Source organism: Miniopterus natalensis, chromosome 17 (genome assembly GCF_054644295.1).
Source record: "Miniopterus natalensis isolate mMinNat1 chromosome 17, mMinNat1.hap1, whole genome shotgun sequence".
Lineage (NCBI taxonomy): Eukaryota > Metazoa > Chordata > Mammalia > Chiroptera > Miniopteridae > Miniopterus > Miniopterus natalensis.
Genome location: NC_142097.1, coordinates 28834176 through 28853308, shown reverse-complemented (window position 1 = coordinate 28853308; position 19133 = coordinate 28834176). Strand labels below are relative to the sequence as shown.

At 41.1% G+C, this 19133-nt stretch overlaps 1 protein-coding gene across 1 annotated transcript in view; it reads left to right on the top strand.

Annotated features, from left to right (window-relative positions):
* CA10 (carbonic anhydrase 10 (inactive)) overlaps positions 1 to 19133 on the top strand; it is a 316120-nt gene that overhangs the window by 35043 nt on the left and 261944 nt on the right. The window contains exon 2 of the mRNA XM_016203365.2: positions 16168 to 16242. Within this exon, the coding sequence (XP_016058851.1) occupies positions 16168 to 16242 (75 nt within the window). The remainder of the gene's footprint in view (positions 1 to 16167; positions 16243 to 19133) is intronic.

The following is a 19133-nucleotide window of genomic DNA, read 5'->3' as shown; positions in this document are numbered from 1 at the left end:
TAATTAAATGTAAAGAACTTATTAATTTTGTTTTTAATTCTTGTCACTTGGTGAATTTTCACTGGGCCGAGTCGTTGAGAGGTCAGTCCGTTTTCCGATGATTTATGTGGCATTTTCTGTTTCCCCTGTGGTACAAAAGACATTCTTCTTTGAAGCATTAGATTGCTCCGACTTTCTTAAATGCTCTCAGCATTTGTTGCAAGGATGGAGGGTTGCACCGTGCTCACCTTGCCTGAACTAATGTCCCCTTTGAACTGTGACCAGGGAGTAGGGAGTCCGGCGCTCACAGATGGGAGCAAAGCAAAGGTTGCTGATGACATTGCAAATCTGTGTCATAGAGCGAAGTTGTCCAGCTTTTTTCTGAACGTTCCTATGTAGGCTCTCAGAGGCTGCTGTCCTCCCTTGGACTTGAAGGGCCTCATGATTTCATTTTTTCAAATTATATGTAGAATCTAGTGTTGGATTTTTTCTCTCTCCTGTTTTGTAGATAATAAAAATGTTAGGGTTTATTCAAACTGTCCATGTGGAGGCAATAGTTTGTTACAAGTATGAGTAACTACATAAGGGAATTTTCTAGAGAATTTTCAATGGAAAAAAATTAACACTTATAAGGTTTTAACTGGAATTATTCTTCTAAGAACTTTTCCCTGTCATTTATATATGTGCTCAGGTTTAGAATGACTTTGGTTATAACATGTTGGAATTCAAAGGGACCCTAGAAATCCCGTCTCCTCCTTTGTTTACTTTATAGCAAGAGTAAAAGTCAGAGTCAGGACTAGATCTCGGGGCACTGGTTTCCTAACCTGGGGTGCGGGACCTACACACAGCAGTTGGAGAGACTGAGAAAGATCCTGGGGCCTGCCTTACTTAGCCTTCTTTCAAAGATGAGAAAACAGGCCCATGTGAACTCAGGTCTCCTGTTTCCTGGCCATGTTTCTTTATAAATCACCAAATATATGAAATCCGATGATGTCCTTTCCGGAAGCAGAATATGCAAAAATAAAGCAGACGGTTGGGGATTCAGTACACATGGGTCTCTCTACTATACTCATAATTGATCTATAGAAAGTATTTTGGAGTTTAAAAGCCCGTACTTTCCAAAAAAATAGCCTTCATTTTAGTAGGACACGGGCCAAGCCAGGTTTATACTCCGTCTTATGGCCAGTAGAGGGCGATCATGTTAATACAATCTTTCTTAGCTGTTGGGCTTTCAATTAATGTATGGCTATGAATAAATAAAACAAAGAACCAAGTTAGCCTACATGCTTTAAAACAAACCCTTTAATCAATATCCACTCAATGGGGAAACACGCTTTGCTTTCTATACGTAGTCATTCACTGTTCACTGGAGTATTGCAGAATTGCAGCAGAGCCCGGGACAGTTCAATACTTAAGCCCCCCAAATCCAGGCAGCTTGCTCCATCACTGTCAGGGCTCTGGTGGCCATCAGGTAGAAGACACAGGCATGGGACCCGCCATGTGCTTCCGTAGCTTTTGTAGAATCTTCATATTAACTACAACAAAAAGCTACACTTTGCCAGAGTGAAAGGACCTCATATCAAATGTGATGGGGAGTAGCTCTTAATTCATTCTTTCTCCCTCCCTCTCCTTCCCTATTCAGTTTTCAAGGACTCGGCAATAAACAAATCAGCGGTGGAGGATTCCACCTCCCTGGCCCGCTCCATGGGCAGCATAAATCAGTGCTGCTCTTGATTAGAGTCCTGGGCAGGTTGGCAGCATTTGGAAACAGAATGAATGGCCCCATGGTCAGCGAGGTTTTTACAATCTCGAGACTTGGGCAAAATCAATGTGCACGTCAAGGCGAATACAAATTCCCTGGCCGTTCCTTCATTCGCACATTCAGGAAGCGTTCTCGAACCCCTGATGTGTGCCGGCCGAGGTGCTAAAAGCTGGAGAAGCAGATACATTCCACCTCATTTAAGGAGCCAAGTTGGGCCATTGTCTTGGATAATAATTGTATTAAAATCCTAAGGGAATATCCACCTTTATTGAAATTCTGTTATGTGTAGTTATAACATCTGACATTTATTGAACATTTACTATGTACCAAGTCTCTACTAAACACTTTACATGCAATCTTTTATTGAATTCTCAAGATATACTTAGTCTGTTGATGCTGTTTAGAATTTTCTGATGCACAGAAAGTAATTGGCCCAAGAGTAAACCATTTATGCTAAGTGATCTACATCTTATTGAATCCTCATAAACACTTCTGCAGTAGGTACTGTTGTTATCGTCATTTCATAGGTGAGGAAGTGGTGAAATACCTCACTCAAGGTAAAATGGTAGCAAGTTCAAGACTATGGGTGTGAACGTGAGTCTGGTTCCAGAGCTGCAGAACTTCAGGGAAGCCAGTAGGCAGTATGAGAATCACCTGGGAGGAGACTCCTTGACCCCGTTCTGGAGATTTAACCCTAACTACCAACAAACATCACCTGGAAACCTTTCTTTAAATGACCTATTTGTTCCCTACCCCAGATCGATGGAACCAGAAACCCTGGAGGTGAGAGGCTAGGTTTCAGGTGAGTCTCCTATGCAGGCAGGGTGGTGAACTACTCTCAAGGGTCTTGGATGGGGCTCAGGAACCTATAATTTTTACATTCACCCCAGTGAGAAAATTTGCCTAAGCTCTACCATTAATTTATCTAAAGAACATCTAAACTACTAGGAGAAAGGAAATGGTTGGCCTCAGTGCAGCCCATAGTGAATGGAGGGAATGAAGTCTCCAGCAGGTCAAGACTGGAGTGAAGTGCTTAGGGAGCACAATTTAAGGAGGCACGTGCTCTCAGGATTGATAGTGAGCACCTCCTTAAATTGTGCAACCTGGACACCTCACTTGCCTCACCTGGGTCTACCACCTTGGAGACATTCAGGGAAGTCACTGAGAGAGGAAGAGAGGGGAGATTAAAATTGATTTCAGAGAGAGAGAGAGAGAGAAACATTGATTTGTTGTTCCAGTTATTTATGCATTCTTTGGTTGATTCTTGTATGTGCCCTGACCCAAGATTGAACCTGCAATTTTGGCGTATGGGGACAATGCTCTAATCAACTGAGCTATCCTAGGAAAGAATTTGAAACTCCACAAGAGAAGGATTAGGATCCAGGAGAAGAGAGCCACAGGTAGCAATGCAGCTAAGAGGGATTTTGAAGAAATGCCTGTGGATTTTTATTTTTAGTGAAATGCTGTGCATTCCAAAATATAATCATTTCCCATAACTCTATCACTCTTCAGTACACGCACACTACCAAGAAGAAAAGAACAGGAGAGAGAGATTGAGGGAAGGAAGGAGAAAGGAGGAAAGGGTGGGGAGGGAGGAATTCATTAACCTGAGTGTTTGTAATTTACTTCAGAACATTCCTATTTAAACCCTGTGCTATATATGTTTAATTTTATCCACACCCTGGGAACAGCTAACATTTGAAGTGTCCTGGAAAGGAATACATATTCCTGAGGGTAGCATTTGAGAGCCTCTGATTAGGAGTCAGTAGTTCAAAGGCAGTCAGGACAAGGAGTCAGCTCTCCAAATCTAAATCGCTACCTGGAGACTTTGTTGATCAACACAAGAGATGGTAGAAGTAAGTTTTTATTGGTGTAATGAATGTTAGTCAAGACATGTGGCTAGAACTGTCATAGGAGCACCACTGCCCTTGAATGAATGAGCTAAGAGGATCTAGCAAGCCCCAAAGCTTTACACTCCTTTCCAGGGATGCCCTCAGTGTAGTGCTCCACTCAAGTTCTACCTCAAAAGAGAGTAAGGCTGTGTGGAACAGCTGACCTTGAGTCAGTAGAAGGAAAATATTTAGAAGGTATAGTAGGCAGTCATGACATCATTATTTCCTTTAAAGAGCACAAAACAGTACAGGAAATACTTTGCTAAGTGATGTAACAAGACTGAGAAATCAAAGAAGGTCAAGACAAGTACAATGGGGGGCATTGGGTGGATATTAGGAAAGGTGTGATAAAAGATATATTTGAGGTGAGCCTTGAAGGATGAGTGAGATTCTCAGCACACCAAGATGAGAGGCAGGGTATGGGGAGAAGGCTGTCAGTAAGGGGACATTTGGAGTATCATGAATGGTAGGAGGAAAGTGGGATGTGGTGGAACATATTTCAGTAATTTTGAGAGGTTTAAATGATGTTGGGAATATCCCGTGTCCTCTCCCTGATTTCTCTGGTTAGAAGCTGCTTACCTCTCTCTTAATTCACTTTTACATGGAATTGTTTGTTTTCATGTGTAATTACGGTGGGGGAAGCTCATGCTAGATGTTGGCTTTTTGCTTTTCTTGAGAGTGCTGTTGTCCTTGAGAATAGGTTATGCCTTTTTTATCTCAAACAGAGAGAAAATGGAGGAGGAAAGGAACCCTTCATCTTCTTGATGCCAGAACGATCTATCTGAGTCCATACCCTGTCTCTTCTCTTTCCCTCCTGTTTCTATGGAGACGGTGTCACTGTACCTATCAAAAGCCAGTCCTTACACTTTCGATCTGGATCCCAGTCTCTTTCACCTTCTCAAGGTCTTTATCCCGGCAATTATATCTTCATTTCTATTATCATACAAATATGCTCTCCTATCTGCTATTAAAAAAATTGATCTCTTGTTTCCCTCCAGCTACTACTCCATTTTTTCCTTTCACACAAAATCTTGAGTTATTTGTCTGGAATCACTATTCCCAATTCCTCACTAGCATTGTCTTCTCAACGGACCTGATAGGCTTCTCTCCCTATTGCTCTGCTAGGGCGGCATTTGTCAAGCTCACCCTACCATGACCTTACAGCAGCATCAGGTACAGGAGGCCCCAGCCTGCACAGGCTCTCCTGCTGCTTCTTCTATCCTAAGCCCTTCCTTGTTTCATGCTGGCTTTAATAAACGTCCTTTCAAAAATAAAAATTTTTAAAAAAGATATTTTTCAAATACAAATGGGGTTAGAGTTTAGGGAATGGGGAGCAGAAAGAGGGAATGGAAGCAAATACCCCAAAATCCAGGCCAGGAGAGGGATTAATTTAGTACTGAGCTAGTGTGCATTTCCTGACACAAGTGAGACATGCCAGGATATATGGTTTTATTGTCTGATAAAGGGGAGCTTGACAGTGTGACCAGAGAGGATATTCTCCCTGTAATGTAAGTATAAAAAGGAAGGTCACATCAACTCTTAGACAGAAAATTATTGTAGCTACAATTATGTTTCTATTCACCATACTCTTCTCATTGGGAGACAGGGTGTTGTTTTGTTTGCTTGTTTATTGAGATATAGCATATGAAAGGCACAAATATTAATTGTACCTCTGTATGTATTTCCATGTAACGACCACCAGCATCAAAATATAGAACATTTCTAGCACCCTAGTAGGTTCTAATAGGTTCCCCCCTACCCCTTCCCAGTCAGTGAGCCCCCTCTCCACTCCCACCCCATAGTGGTAAAAATTGTTGTGACTTTTATCAGCATTGACTTGTTTTGCCTGTCCTTAAACTTGATATAAATAGTATGATATAGAATGTGCTCTTTGTATCTGGCTTTCACTCAACAATTCTGAGACTCACCCCTGCTAATGCACATACCAATTATTCATTCTTTTTTATCGATGTGTAGTATGCCATTCGTGAATATTCAAAAATATAGTTGTTCATTCTACTGTCCAAGGGCATGCTGGTGTTTCAGTCTTTGGCTATGATGAATAAAGGTGCTATAAACATTCTTGTGTAGGTCTTCTGGTAGACATGCACACCCATTTCTTTTGTCTGTACACCTAGGAGTGAAATTTCTGGGCTGTAGAGTAGGTGGGTTTTGTAGTTTTAACTTTAGGAGATACTGCAAACAATTTTTCAAGGTGGTCATGCCAGTTTAGATGCCCATCAGCAGCATATGAGAATTCCAGCTGCTCTTCATCCTTGCCAGTACTTGGTATTGTCAGTTCTTTTCATTTTATCCATTCTGGTGGGTGTTAGTGGTATTTCATTGTGGTTTTAATTTGCTTGATGAGTCATGACACTGAGCAAGCTTTCATATGCTTACTGGCCAATGGGATGCCCACTTTTGTGAAGTGTTTTGCTCCTTTTAAAAAATTGGGTTGGTTGTCTTTTTCCTGATAATTTGTAGTATTTAACATATTCTGGATACAAGTCTTTTGTCTGCTTGTATCTTTTTCTAATCCATGACTTGCTTTTTAGCCCTTTTAATATCCTTAGATAAACAGAAGTTCTTGATTTTAATAAGGCTCAATTTATCAATCTTTTCCCCCTCAGTGGTTAAGGGCTCTTTGTGTCCTGTTAAAGAAGCCTTGGCCTATCCTGAAGACATCTTCGTATCTATTCTTCTAGAAGCTTTTTTGTTGGGCGTGGCATCATTTTAAGCACATGAACTTTCTAGTTGAATCTTGGTTTCAAGTCCCAGCTTTCCTGTTACTGGATGCATAGCCCTGATTAAGTAATTCCGAGCTTCAGTTTCCTCATGAGTAAAAGAGATAAAACCTACTTAATGTATTCATTGTGAGAACTAAACAAGATATGCCTGTAAAGAACCTAGTACACAGAAGCAGCTCAGCAGGTTTACTTACCACCCTTTCCCCATTCTGTCACATAAAAAAAGTTAGTAACACTTAGGAGTATTTGTCTCTTGCATTCAAAATATTAATAAATTAAACACCTATGGAGGAGGTGCTGTTGGAGCATAGTAAAGACACAGAGAAAGACTAAGGCTCATTCAGTTGAGGACACAATGGACACAGGAAAAGTGGGGTTTGTGCGATGTTTTAGGAGCACCAGAGTGAAGGGCACACACAGCCTTCGCCTTTCACAGGTAGCACTCATCCTGTCCCCCCCCACCTCTCCTCCGTCGCACCTGTTACTCGGGAAGCCTCGTGAAACTTCATTAGCTGTGTAGACAGCAGCCCCTTCCAGGGCACGCTTCACTGTGCAGCTGCTATCCTGCTCGGAAGGCCTCTGGTCACCGAGACGGTCTTGGGGTTTGCTAAAGAGGATTTAAGATTTTCTGGTAAATTGAACGTCTCCATAAACAATGAGGCTTCCCACGGTGAGGTCCCCTGTCATTATCAGGAGCAAAGTGAAATCGAGCCCAAAATGTTATGTTTTCTGAGCTCAGGGCTTGAAATAACACTCCAGGCTGCCTGGGTTAATAATCGCCCTTAAGGAGGTTTCTCGGGTTTGACATGTATCTTTTTATGCATGCGTCCAAATGAGTCACTAAGAATGGAGGGGAATTGTTCAGCCAGCAGCACAGTGGCCAGCGGGTGAGAGTGAGACATTATGCTCAGCAAGGATTGTCCTTCGGGTTTCCTTGTTGCCATCTATAGGTCTGCAGATTAAATATTAATGTCGGGGAGACTCATTTGCACCACGAAGGAGAGAAGTTGTTCTGGTCTTTACTGAAGTCTGAGTCACTGGTTCTGGGAAGCTCAGCACACAGTGGGAGATTTTGCCTTTTGAATTTTTAACACCATTTTTTTATTCTTGTCATAAAAATGAATACATGTTGCAGGATGCTGCAACATGAACATGTTGGGAAAGACAGGAAAATAAGAATTAGAAAATTAACTCCACTTTGTAATATTACTACCTGGAATAACCTCACTTAACGGTTGTATTTTCTTCCAGATTTCATTGTCCATTCTCAAAATTGGGATCATTTTTCATATATTGCCTGCCCCCCCTGTATTCTGCTTTTTTCATGTAGTATTTTTTGGTAAGGATTTTTCTGTGTCTTCAAATAATCTCTAAAAAGCATGATTTAATACTACATCGTATGGCTGTTCCCTAATATATTTACCTAATGCTCTGCTGTTCAATGTTGGGTTATTTGTAAGTTTAGTTTATTAATCAGAGTGTAGTCAGAACCCATTTTTTTTTACATAAATCTTTGTTGTCATTGGTTCATGGTAATCTTCCCCGAGGGACTCTTTATCTATCTTTCCTTCAGGAAACCCCAACCCATCATAAGTCTACAGAAGTCTGTACCCCAGCTTTAAACCAGGTTACAGTTCATCTCGTACTGAGGCGTAACCTACATTTATTTTCATTTCCCTGAATGTTTCATGAAGGTTAGGTTGCTGGTCTACCTAGAATGCATAAACAATGTTAGGTTTAGGGGAAGAAGGTGACCTACATTAGCTGAAAGTTGCTTTATTTTTGACCCAGAAAATAGTATTTTAAAATTTTATTTACTTATTTTTTATATTTTATTTTAAATTTAACTTTTAAAAAATCTATCCTTATTGCTGAAAGTATTACAGATGTCCCCCCTTTTCCCCCCATTGACCTCCTCCCCTCCCTCCCTCCCTCCCTCCCTCCCTCCCTCCCTCCCTCCCTCCCTCCCTTTATTACAGTTCTCTAAAGAAAAACCTTGTATTTATCTTCCAACTTTTGAGAAGAAATAGACATTACGAGCACAGACTGGGGAGCCAGACCGCCTACATGTAAATCTCAGCTATACCCCTGACCACCAGGGAGACTTTGGGCAAATTACTTACCATCTCTAATCTTTGGTTTCTTCACCTATACAATGGGGACTATGAAGTTAACACTAAAGAGAGTCTTGGTGAGCTTAATGAGTCAATATGCATAGAGTGCTTAGCAGTGCCTATGTATAAAAGCTATTTAAATGTTAACCATTATGATTTATTATTTCTTCTCTTGGCTGATTCTTGGCTACTAAGAACACCTTTGAATTCAACTCAAGCCCAAAACCTAATGTCAGCCTGTCCTGACCCCTGTGATTGCACCTTCGCATTGTACACTCACCAAGGCCAGCATCTCTTCATCTAGCAGCCATGTGTGAATATACTAGTGACACAAAAACATGCACAGGAGCTACAAAAACACTCAGCTAAGGTCCATATTGGTATACTTCATGCAGACTCCTTCAGTCTTCCAGTCCTGTCTCTTTGACCTTGAACATTAGAGCAGAGTATTTGCTTCAGCAGCATACAGACTATTACTGTGTCTGGTCATGCCCACCTTTTGAAATTCATGATTGCATGACCCTGGATGTTCGGAAGGAAGTGGATTAGTAGAATTGCAAAGCATTAACCTAATGATGAAAAGAGCATTTGCTTACTTTCTAAACAAAATATGGCCTTGGGAAATCTGGCCAGGATGATGAAAGCATTTTATTGACTGAGCTCTATATAATCTGTAGTGTATTCTTCCACTTTTGTGCTTGGTGATTTTTTTGTGAAAACCAAGGGTGCTGTGGCTCTCAGGAATGGCATCTGCCTTGGTTGGGTGATTAATAGAGTATTTGTAAGGGCTTTTTCTTTCTTTGTATTTATTGGCTTTATCATTTTATGCCTGTGTATGACATTTATAACAGAGATAGGATGTTCTTGGCATTCCCAGAAATTTGAGAAAACCTATTGTTTGAGAAAAATAGTCATTTTAAAGTACATTTGCCTTTGTTCCTTTAGAAATTATATTTTGAAGAGGACCTCAGAGAAAGCAGGCTCTCCCATAGGTCCTCTCTTTTCATTCGTAACAATCTGTCTTTGATTTACAAGTGAGTAAACCTTGAGAGTGCACCACACAGAGTTCTAGGGGTCGATGATTAAAGAATCGAAGAAGCTTTCTGGAACTTGTAACTCTAGAACTTGTCCAACTCTGTTCTTCCACTCAGTTTTCTGAGGCAAAGAGGGCACATTCTGTTCCAGAATCCCTTTCTGCAGATCAATAAGACAAGATCATCCTTAAAGAGTTCTTTGATGGAATTAGTACAGGTCATAGAAAACCTGCACTTTGCTGCCATTCTCACTGTATAGACAGGAGGTGAAGAAAGCATTGGGGGTCGTGTTGAATATTTACAGATGGAGAAAGATTCCTCAGAGAAGGGGGATTCCTCCCCCCAGGTAACCCAGCCTTTAATACCTTTAATGTCTGAGTACCTGAAGTTGGGTGTTCTGTTCAACAGACAACTAATCTTTCCCCTTACAATTCACTTAAAAATCCCTCTCTCTGTAGTTGGAAGAGTAGCAGTTTGATCACCGGAGGCCTTAAGTCACGGTTTTGGCTCCCTGCTGTAACTTTTCTGAAGGCTTTCACTCCTCTGAGTCTCAGTTTCTCCACTTGATCAATGAGGAGGGAGAAAATGGGATTTCAGAGCTCCTTTTCACATCTATAATTCTGTCATATTTTTATTTCTGAACAGGCTAGTCCATATTTAGAGGGAAATGAAATATGATTTGATAATTTGTTTATAAGATAATTATAATTCATTACATTTATTATCTTATACTACAACTCATTCCAGTAGCCGTTCCCACTGTACAGACAGGTGAAGAAAGCATTGGGGGGTCATGTTGAATATTTATAGATGGAGAAAGATGACTCAGAGAAAGGGGGCCCTCCCCCCAAGTAACCCAGCCTCTAATACCTTCAGTACCTACATTGAAATTTGCCTCTTTTTACCTAACACTTAAATGAAAGGAAAAGTATCTAGGTCATCAGATTGCTAGTAATTGGGTCTTTTTTGTGGCCAAATGAATTGGTTTTATTGATTTATCAGCTGGCAAATAGTGATAAGGAGAATAGGAGAAAGAGAGAGAAGGGTATAGGAGGGGAGGGGGAAGATACACATTTTTGATTTAGGTCAAATAACACACATGATGAAATAGTCATCAATATGTAGATGATCTGACATGAATCTAAATGCGCTACAGGCAGATTCTTCAAAGTGGCTATAGCTGTATGTGGTCAAAACTGCTATGTATACAGATGACCATGGAATTTATCATTTCAACCAGGACACCTTTGAGAGCAAAAGAGGGTCCTAGTTATAATTATATTGGGACAACAAAGGTAAACCAAGAGATCCTAGGCAAATCGGAAGTTATAGTTGCCCTGGCTATGTATTCTTCAGAACACATTCTTCCTCTTCTTGGTCCATCCTGGGGAAATGGGAAGCTTTAGAGTTTCTTCAGTATCACTGACGGATTTGGAAGATTCTGTAAGACTTACCTTCAGTCTATCTAGTCAAACACCATTGTGTAGTCCACAGCCGGGCATTTCCCTAGTCTCTGTTACATTTAGTTATAATTGGAAGACAGTTATTGTGATCACCAGGTCCTAGAGAATAGTGATACCCTATTGAGTGGGCTTTGGAGAGTTTGGATGGACCCTGAATGAAAAACCCAGGTGAGGAATGTAAATGTTCGAGTCATTCTCATTGATAGAGTGGCTGCGACAGGTCGAACGATCAAGTCTTTCCAGCTACGGTTCTCCCAATAATTCAAGTTCCAAACTTTACTTTTGCCTTTCTTATTTAAATAATGGGACTCTAGTTTGGCTTGTCTGGACAGCCAAACTGTGCTCATAATTCACTGGCTGCCGCAGTTGTAAATTATGTGACAGCACCTGTCACGTAGCGCATGGTCAGCAAATACTGAGTCCATCAGAATCTGAAAGAAGGGCAAAAAGATGTAAAGTTTTTGTATATGAAAAAAAACCCTATTGTCCTGGCAGGGTGACTTGGTTGGTTGGAGCATTGTCCCATAGGCCAAAAGGTTGCGGGTTCTATTCCCAGTCAGGGCACATACCTAGATTGTGTGTCCCATCCCCAGTTGGGGCGCTTACGAGAGGCAACTGATTGATGTTTCTCCTCACATCGATGTTTCTCTCTCCCTAAAAATCAATAAGAAACATATCCTTGGGTTCGGATTAAAATTAATAAGTTACTAATTAATTAATAAAACCACCTGGCCTTAGCCTAAGGTTAGCATCTGGCCTATGGCCCACCAGCGCTAATTGATTCCAGTGGGTCGTTTTGTCCGTTTCCCCGCAGCCCCACTGGGCCTTGGGCTTTGTTTAGCCTTTGTCCTCACAAATAGCAGAGGTTCCCTGTGTGAGTTCCCGAATCGTTTGTTTTCTTGCTTCAGGTCTTCTGTTCTGTTTCCACAGGTTCCTCAGTGACTGTACTTTGACTTGCAAATGTCATGGGGAGTCCTCAGGGGCTCCAGAACTCTCCCTCGGTCAGGCAGGGCTATCCATTTCCTTCCCTGACTTGGCTCAGAATTTATGGGAGGAAGTATGCAGATCAACACTGCTCCAGGCCATGAATTTTCTTTTTTAAATTTCAACCAGATTCAAATATAATTGTGGCATAGCTTCTGGTTTCTTTTTCTGGGCAATTTTATACTATTTTTTTCTTTTGCCATATTTCCTTTCTGCCTCTTCTTGCGTCCCCTACCCCCCCCAATATCACCACCACTAACATCAAATAATAAAAGTAGTGGATGTCAGTTCCTGAACACAGAGTATTGTCATATATACATTAGCACATTTAGTCCTTGTGACAGTCCTTCAAAGGAGTTATTTATTCCCAACTTGCAGATAAGGATATTGGGGTTTGTGTTGTGTGTTTTGTAAAACTGAGAATTTAAAAGACGGAATAATTTGCCCAGAGTGACAGAAAATTTAGTAGTACATTTAGGATTCAACTCCAGGTTGCTATACATTTTCCATTATTTCGCCCTGCCTCTCAAAAGATACTGCCTGGTTTCCTGTCTTCTCACCTGACTTAGCCTTGCTGAATTCAAGCTTGAGAGGGAGGTGATGTTTTACTTCCATTCATAGCTACTAGTTGTGATTGAAAGTTTTGTGTGAAATGAGATGAATCCCACAATTGACTAACCCATTGATTTTAGGAATTAGCAATAGTTTATTAACTATAATTTAAAATTGATTTATTATATCAGTGCCCTTTTAGTATTCGGAATGCAACACACACACATTCTCCTAATCACTATGGTTGGTGGGAGTCTGAGTGAACCTGGCCATCGACTTGAATTTTGGGGGCGTGAAGTTTTATTCTTCCCCTTTTTAAAACATGAATAGACTTTCCCACTAAGTCGATCTCTAATATTCATGAACAGTACATCTATACCTGACTCCAAAATGATAATAAAAAACAGGAAATACAAAGTGCGTCCTGACTTTGATGAAATGTTCTTCTCATGAATTTGTGACAAAGGAGAGTCATTCATTGGACAGAGTTACAATGATTCTTTGTTCTGTTGCCTATTTCCTAGAAGTCAAAATTAATTTTAACTGGATTAGCATTATCCCATTATTATTTATTTGTCTTGAGGTTACCCCAATATTTTCCTCTAAAAAAATAATCTCTTACATTAAAACGGCAATGGAGATTGATCTAGTATTTTGCAAAGTAACTTAAATACAGGTACAGTGTGTCCTTCTACACTGATTTTGTCATGCTGTTCCAGAAAAAGACTCTAGAAGAGGGGCGCAGAGGAGGTTATGGCTTTGAAAAAGTTAATTTCGGTATTCAAGCAAGCAGATGACCAATAGGAAGGGAATAATTGGGAAATTGTCGCATGTTTACTAAAAGGGCTATTATGTGCACATTAAAAAGAAGAATGGAGAAAACAACTCAGGAAGTAATGTTTGGTAAAAGAAGCAGAAAACAAAATTATAGCTACACTCCTACAATTACATAAATTAGGCATAATCTTTTTATCCCTTTTATTTTGTGTTCTATTGTTATTATGTAAGTGACGTGGTTCTTAATATCTGAGGACTATCACTAAACTTATTTCAGAGAAAGAAAAGAGAGGAGTGTGAAGGTGAGCATTCTTATAAGACTTGTAAATAGCGTTTCTAAATGGCCTTTCTCCCCTTCCTGGATTTATTAAACAAACATTTAGTAAAGACTGTGCCTAGTGCACCTATTATACATGTTGCCTTTTAGTAGACAAGGTACCACATCTACCCTTGAGATAGTTTTAATTTGCTTAGGGAAACAGGGCTATGGGAAGATACAAATGAAAAGTCTATGAAGAAATTGCTGCAGCCATGAGAAGACTAAAGGGATAGGACATCTAACGGTAATGTGAGATCCTGGAGGAGATCTTGGCACAGAAATAGGACATTAGGTTAAAAACAGGAAATCTGAATCAAGTTAACACCCCAGAGCTCTATTCCATGTCCCTTTTGGTCTCTCTACCCATTTTCACGATTCTTGGTAATCTCTTGGTTTTAAATATCACTTATGTGCCAAAGAATCATAAATGTGGATCTCACCTTGACCTTTCCTCAGAACTCATTTTATATCCAGCTTCCTACCTGGCATCTCCCCATCAAGCTCACGAGCCATCTCAGATAGAACTCTGGACTTCATTCACTTGATGCTCCAAAGCCACTCCTCCCCCATGTCCCTTGTCACCTCAGTGCTGTCAACCTAGTCACTCAGGCCAAAAAAAAGGTGGGAGTTATCCTTCACCCATGGTCTTTACCTTCCCTCATCCAGTCCATCACCAGGTCCTATTTACTCTTCCTCTAAAAAAATATAGGGTCCAGCCACTTCTGTTTTCACCATTTACCTAGTTGAGGCCACCATGATCTCTCTCCTGGACTACTACCCACAGCATCGAGCCTCATCTGGAACCCCTCTCCCCATGCGTCTCCTATGGCCACTCTTATTTTTCTTGAAAAATCCAAACTCCTTCCTGCCTTCCTAACATTTTTTAACCCATCTGAAATGCTATCACTGTTGACCTAATTTATGAGGCCAGACCTTTTTTGTCATTTAAATCTCAGATCAAGTGTCATAATCTCAAAGGTCATCACTGTCACACAGTCTAATGTGTCCTCCTGGCCACTCTGTTACCTCACCTCTTAAATTCTGCTGCAGACAACTTTTCTCTAATATTCTCTGTACAGTTTCATCCAGCTGTTTGCTTCTTTTCTGTCTACAGTAGAATGTAAATTCTTGGAAAATGGGACCTTTGTGTTCTCGACATAGAATACTGCCTGACAGTCACAGGTGATCAATAAGTGTTTGTTGAATTAATGAAAGTGGTAAATGAGGAACAGAGGCTAAAGTTCTGAAATGCACAGAGGGGAGGGATAACTGTGGGGCCCGTGTGGTCAGAAGTTTCTTGGAAAGAGGGGAATTGGTAAGGCTTTGAGAATGAGTAAGATGAGTTGTGAGCAAGTAGATAAAGGGGGATTCCAAGGAAAAAGAGAGCTGAGCAAAGGTGTGAGAGAGTAATAAACATGGTATAGTTGGCCACAGCAGGGAGAACAGAAATGTTGTAGTGATCATGGGAAATGAGATCAGAGGAGTGGTGAATCCAAATTGCAGAGATTCTAGAAACCAGGCTACCAATGAGCCAGGTTTGGGCCTTTCCTCCTATTGATTTTCAGCTCCAACTACCTTGTGCCTCTTAACCATGATGTCATTCGAAGCCTTTTAGGTGAAAGTAATAAAGACTGATCCACCACCACTTGTTTTCCTTATCTTCCAAAACGAATATGATTTCGATGTCGGCTTGTTTGAGATGGGCCCAATGTGCAAGGTGATTGTAGCTTATATCCATCTTCAGTGCTTGGAACAGTCACTTTCGCCCAGTTAGCCAGTGCAATTCTTGATAATCTGTGTGCTCCGTCTAGTGTTTATGGTAATCTGGGGCCCTCAAGGGTAGAGGGACAGAAATGAGTTTCATTATTGTCTCACAACTTCCAAAAAAGTAAAGACGGGCAGAGATGTAAATGCTCACAGACAGGGCATTTCTTCCCCCCAACATCCATCCTCATGCTTTTAAATGAAGCACATTAAGTAAGTAAAGGAGTTTGCTGTGGCTCTGGTTTCCCCAGGCAGGGTGTCAGCTCCTGGTGCTCTTCCAGCTGTCAAGCCAGTGTGGGCCTGTCATCCAGCTTGACAACACTTTTGTCCACATTTCCACTGATTACAAATATAGGCATCACACCAAAGTCTTTGGATGGGATCAGCCTCCTCTCAGTTCCAGCAGAGGGTGTGTGTGTGTGTGTGTGTGTGTGTGTGTGTGTGTGTGTGAGTGTCTGTGTGCAGGGGGCAGATGAGGGAAAGAGGTGAGTCAGAGGTAGGGAGAAATGACGGGAATTCAAATAGGCTTAAATATATAATTATGGTCTATTTCTCTTAAATAGAAATATCCTGAGTGATTTTTAGACACTCTTTGATAATATATTTATAGGTTAATGATCTAATAGAACAAAAAGAGGGAGGAGAGGGTTGCTGGTGAGTTTTTTAGTAGGACTTTTGGTAGAAAAGGATTATTTTGTGTATATTCACGCTTGCTTGGACAACTAGGACACAGCGATTCTCTGCTGTTACCTAATTCTCTCCTTCCTGTTTTTCCTTTAGCTCAACAGAACTCACCAAAAATCCATGAAGGCTGGTGGGCATACAAGGAGGTGGTCCAGGGAAGCTTTGTTCCAGGTAAAACATTTATTCTTATTTTTAAGAAAAGAATTGGAATGAAACATGGTATTATTTCCTGAGATTTGCATTTGCTCCATGGCATGGAATGTATTGCAAAAGGCAGTCTAGCCTGACTTATGTACTGGATGAATTCTCCGTCAAGAGAAAGTGTGCTGAGCGAGTGACGGTTTAACCAAGACCGCGTTTCTCCGTCTGAGTCTACATCCCAAGGTCCTTCCACCTACAGGTGGTTCTGTCAAGCAGAGCGCGATGGAGGACAGAGGGTTGAAACTCTGTCTATTGGAATTTGGTTGAGTGAGAAAGAGCCATTTCTTAACATGAATGAAACTGGAGATCTGGAAGGGCTGACCATGGCAGTGAGGCCTGCTGGGAGGCGTGTTGTCACTGATGTCACTTCAGCAGCATCCATGGTCAGGACTTAGCAGATTGGGCCAAGCACCAGCTAACAATAACAGGCAAAGAAGATGCTGTCAGCATGGGGGGGGGGGGGGGGGAGGGCTGAAGACAGGTTGGAACCAGAATCACGCCATGACTTGACTTTAGAAGCCAGGTGGAGGGTCCTTGCCTTTCCCCACTCTTCTTATCCTAGTCATGGTTCTCATCCCTCTACTGTGTTACTTAAGACTGTAGTGGGGAGAGGAGCAAGGGAAAGAGCAAGAATATTCAAGAGATGGATGGAAGGGAAGGCAGGTGAGATATTTCAAAGTATTTTAATTGCTTTTATATAAGAGGGTAAAAAAGAAAGCTCTCAGGAGGAGCCAATATGGGATTCTCACTCATGCGCTGAGAACAGACAACCCTAAGTATCATTTGTAGTCTTTGTAATTGAAGAGCAGTGGGAAGAGCAGTGCCCCAGGTCACCTGGTTCATTCCTGGCTGTCATGTCTCCTTCTCCTGCTCTTCCGTAGAGTTTATTACATTAGCTGTGCACAGCTAAGCAAGTCACTAAACTCCTCTGAGCGTCACTTTTCTCACTTGTGTTGTGTGACAGTAATACATGCTCTTGGAGCTTTCCAGTAGGAGGAAAGCAAGCATGATGAAGGAGAGTGGGCGACTCAGGAAAAAGCCAGCTGACTGCCAAGTAGCCTATTAAACTGATATTATTACCTTCATAAATTCACTATGGAACATTTATTCCTTGGCTTGGTGGGATAGAAACTGGACTTGATTAATTCTCCCAGAAATGATCAGGTTTCTAATAATCTTAAAACAACTTAATTGACACAAGCTATGTTCACATGGCATGTACAGATACATGATATCTTATACTTACAACTCGAAATGTCCCTTTCCAGTGGATAGGATACTTGTACTTTTTTCTGAGGAATGTGCTTCTTATATTCCAGATACCCTGGAAATTACATTTACAGTTACGTTCTTGTGGTTTGGGATTATGGAATTAGAGCAACAAAGGGCATTCCTCCAGGTATAAGTCGTCTTGCTAAACTAAACTAGGTTTATTATAATATCCTCTGTAGTGACTAAAATGCTCATGGATAAAACTGGCTAGGCAGTGCAGAATTTTGCTTTTCCAGCCCTCATTTTTTATGATTTCCGCTCTGTTGACACATTCTTTTCATGTGTTCAAGGCCGTGCTTTGAGTTTATTGTTGCTTCTAAAATAATCACAGGAAAGAAAATTTTATCTTTCACTTATGTGTTGATTTTAAAGCTGGACTTTCCCTCATTTCCAGTTTTAAATGAGATAATACATAAAACCCCACTATATGGGACACAGAAGTATGGAGTTCCGAGTATGGACACAGACCTGGAGTTGAATCCGGGTTCTGTGGCTTCCTGCTGGTATAGCTGTCGGCACGTTTCCTACCCCCTCTCAGCCCCCAAGTCTTCATCTGTTAACATGGAGATAAGGACCAGCTCAGCTCATGAGGTTTTGTGACATTTAAATTACGTAATGCAGGGAAAGTGCCAGTGGTGATGTCTGGTGCATGGTGTGAGTCAGTGCACGTCAGTTTTCCTGGTATAACTCTCATCCTTTTATCAGTAGCACCATAGCTGGATATTTGATGCTTGTCTGTTTGAGCAAAGGCAGAGAGCTGAAATTGGGAAAATATAATAATGCAAATAAAGGTATATTCTGACGCCTAGCACATGGAAGGTGCTTAGTAAATGCTCCTTGAATTCCTCTGCACAGTGGCCCACTGAGAAGTGACTTTATCATCCTCTGCAATTAACATTCCTGATGACCTTTGGCTTCCTGGTAAAGAAGACTGGTATCTGATTATTTCACTTCCTGAACTTTGGGAACTTCAACTCACTTGAAAAAGAAAGATAGGAGTCATGAGAATTTTTGAATTAAGTCATTGGACCTGAGGCTCTAAGATCTGACAGACTCCAGATGACCTACTTTATCTGAGCTGGTGCTTGAGGGCAGACAACGGACCCTTTATCTCTAATTGTTATTGCTGAGTATAAGGTTGAGAGGCTTCTTTACTTTAACAATGGGATTTTTCCCCCAGGTTATGGATGTGTGCAGGAGAAGAGAACTTCGTATGACTAGACTACTTGGACAAGTTTATTGTCCCATAAGTTCTTCACAAGGGTACCTAGAAGTAGTTGTCAGTTGGAATAGCAGTTGTGAATATGTGACTTCAGCAAAGCTTGCAGTGGATAGAGATACATGATTTCTGTAGCAATAGCAAGCATAAGGTTGAATTAGCACCAGAATAGCCAACTTTGGCCAATTCAGTAGCATCTGTGGAATAGTCACGTGACATTGAACACCATGCAAGGGGCTGTTGATAAAGAGGTAACCGATACATGGTTCTTATTCAAGGTCAACCCACAGTGTAAGGAGGAAGATGAGCCGTAAACCCATGACTCAGTGTAACAAGGGCTCTAATAGGATTGATAGAACATGCCCAGAAG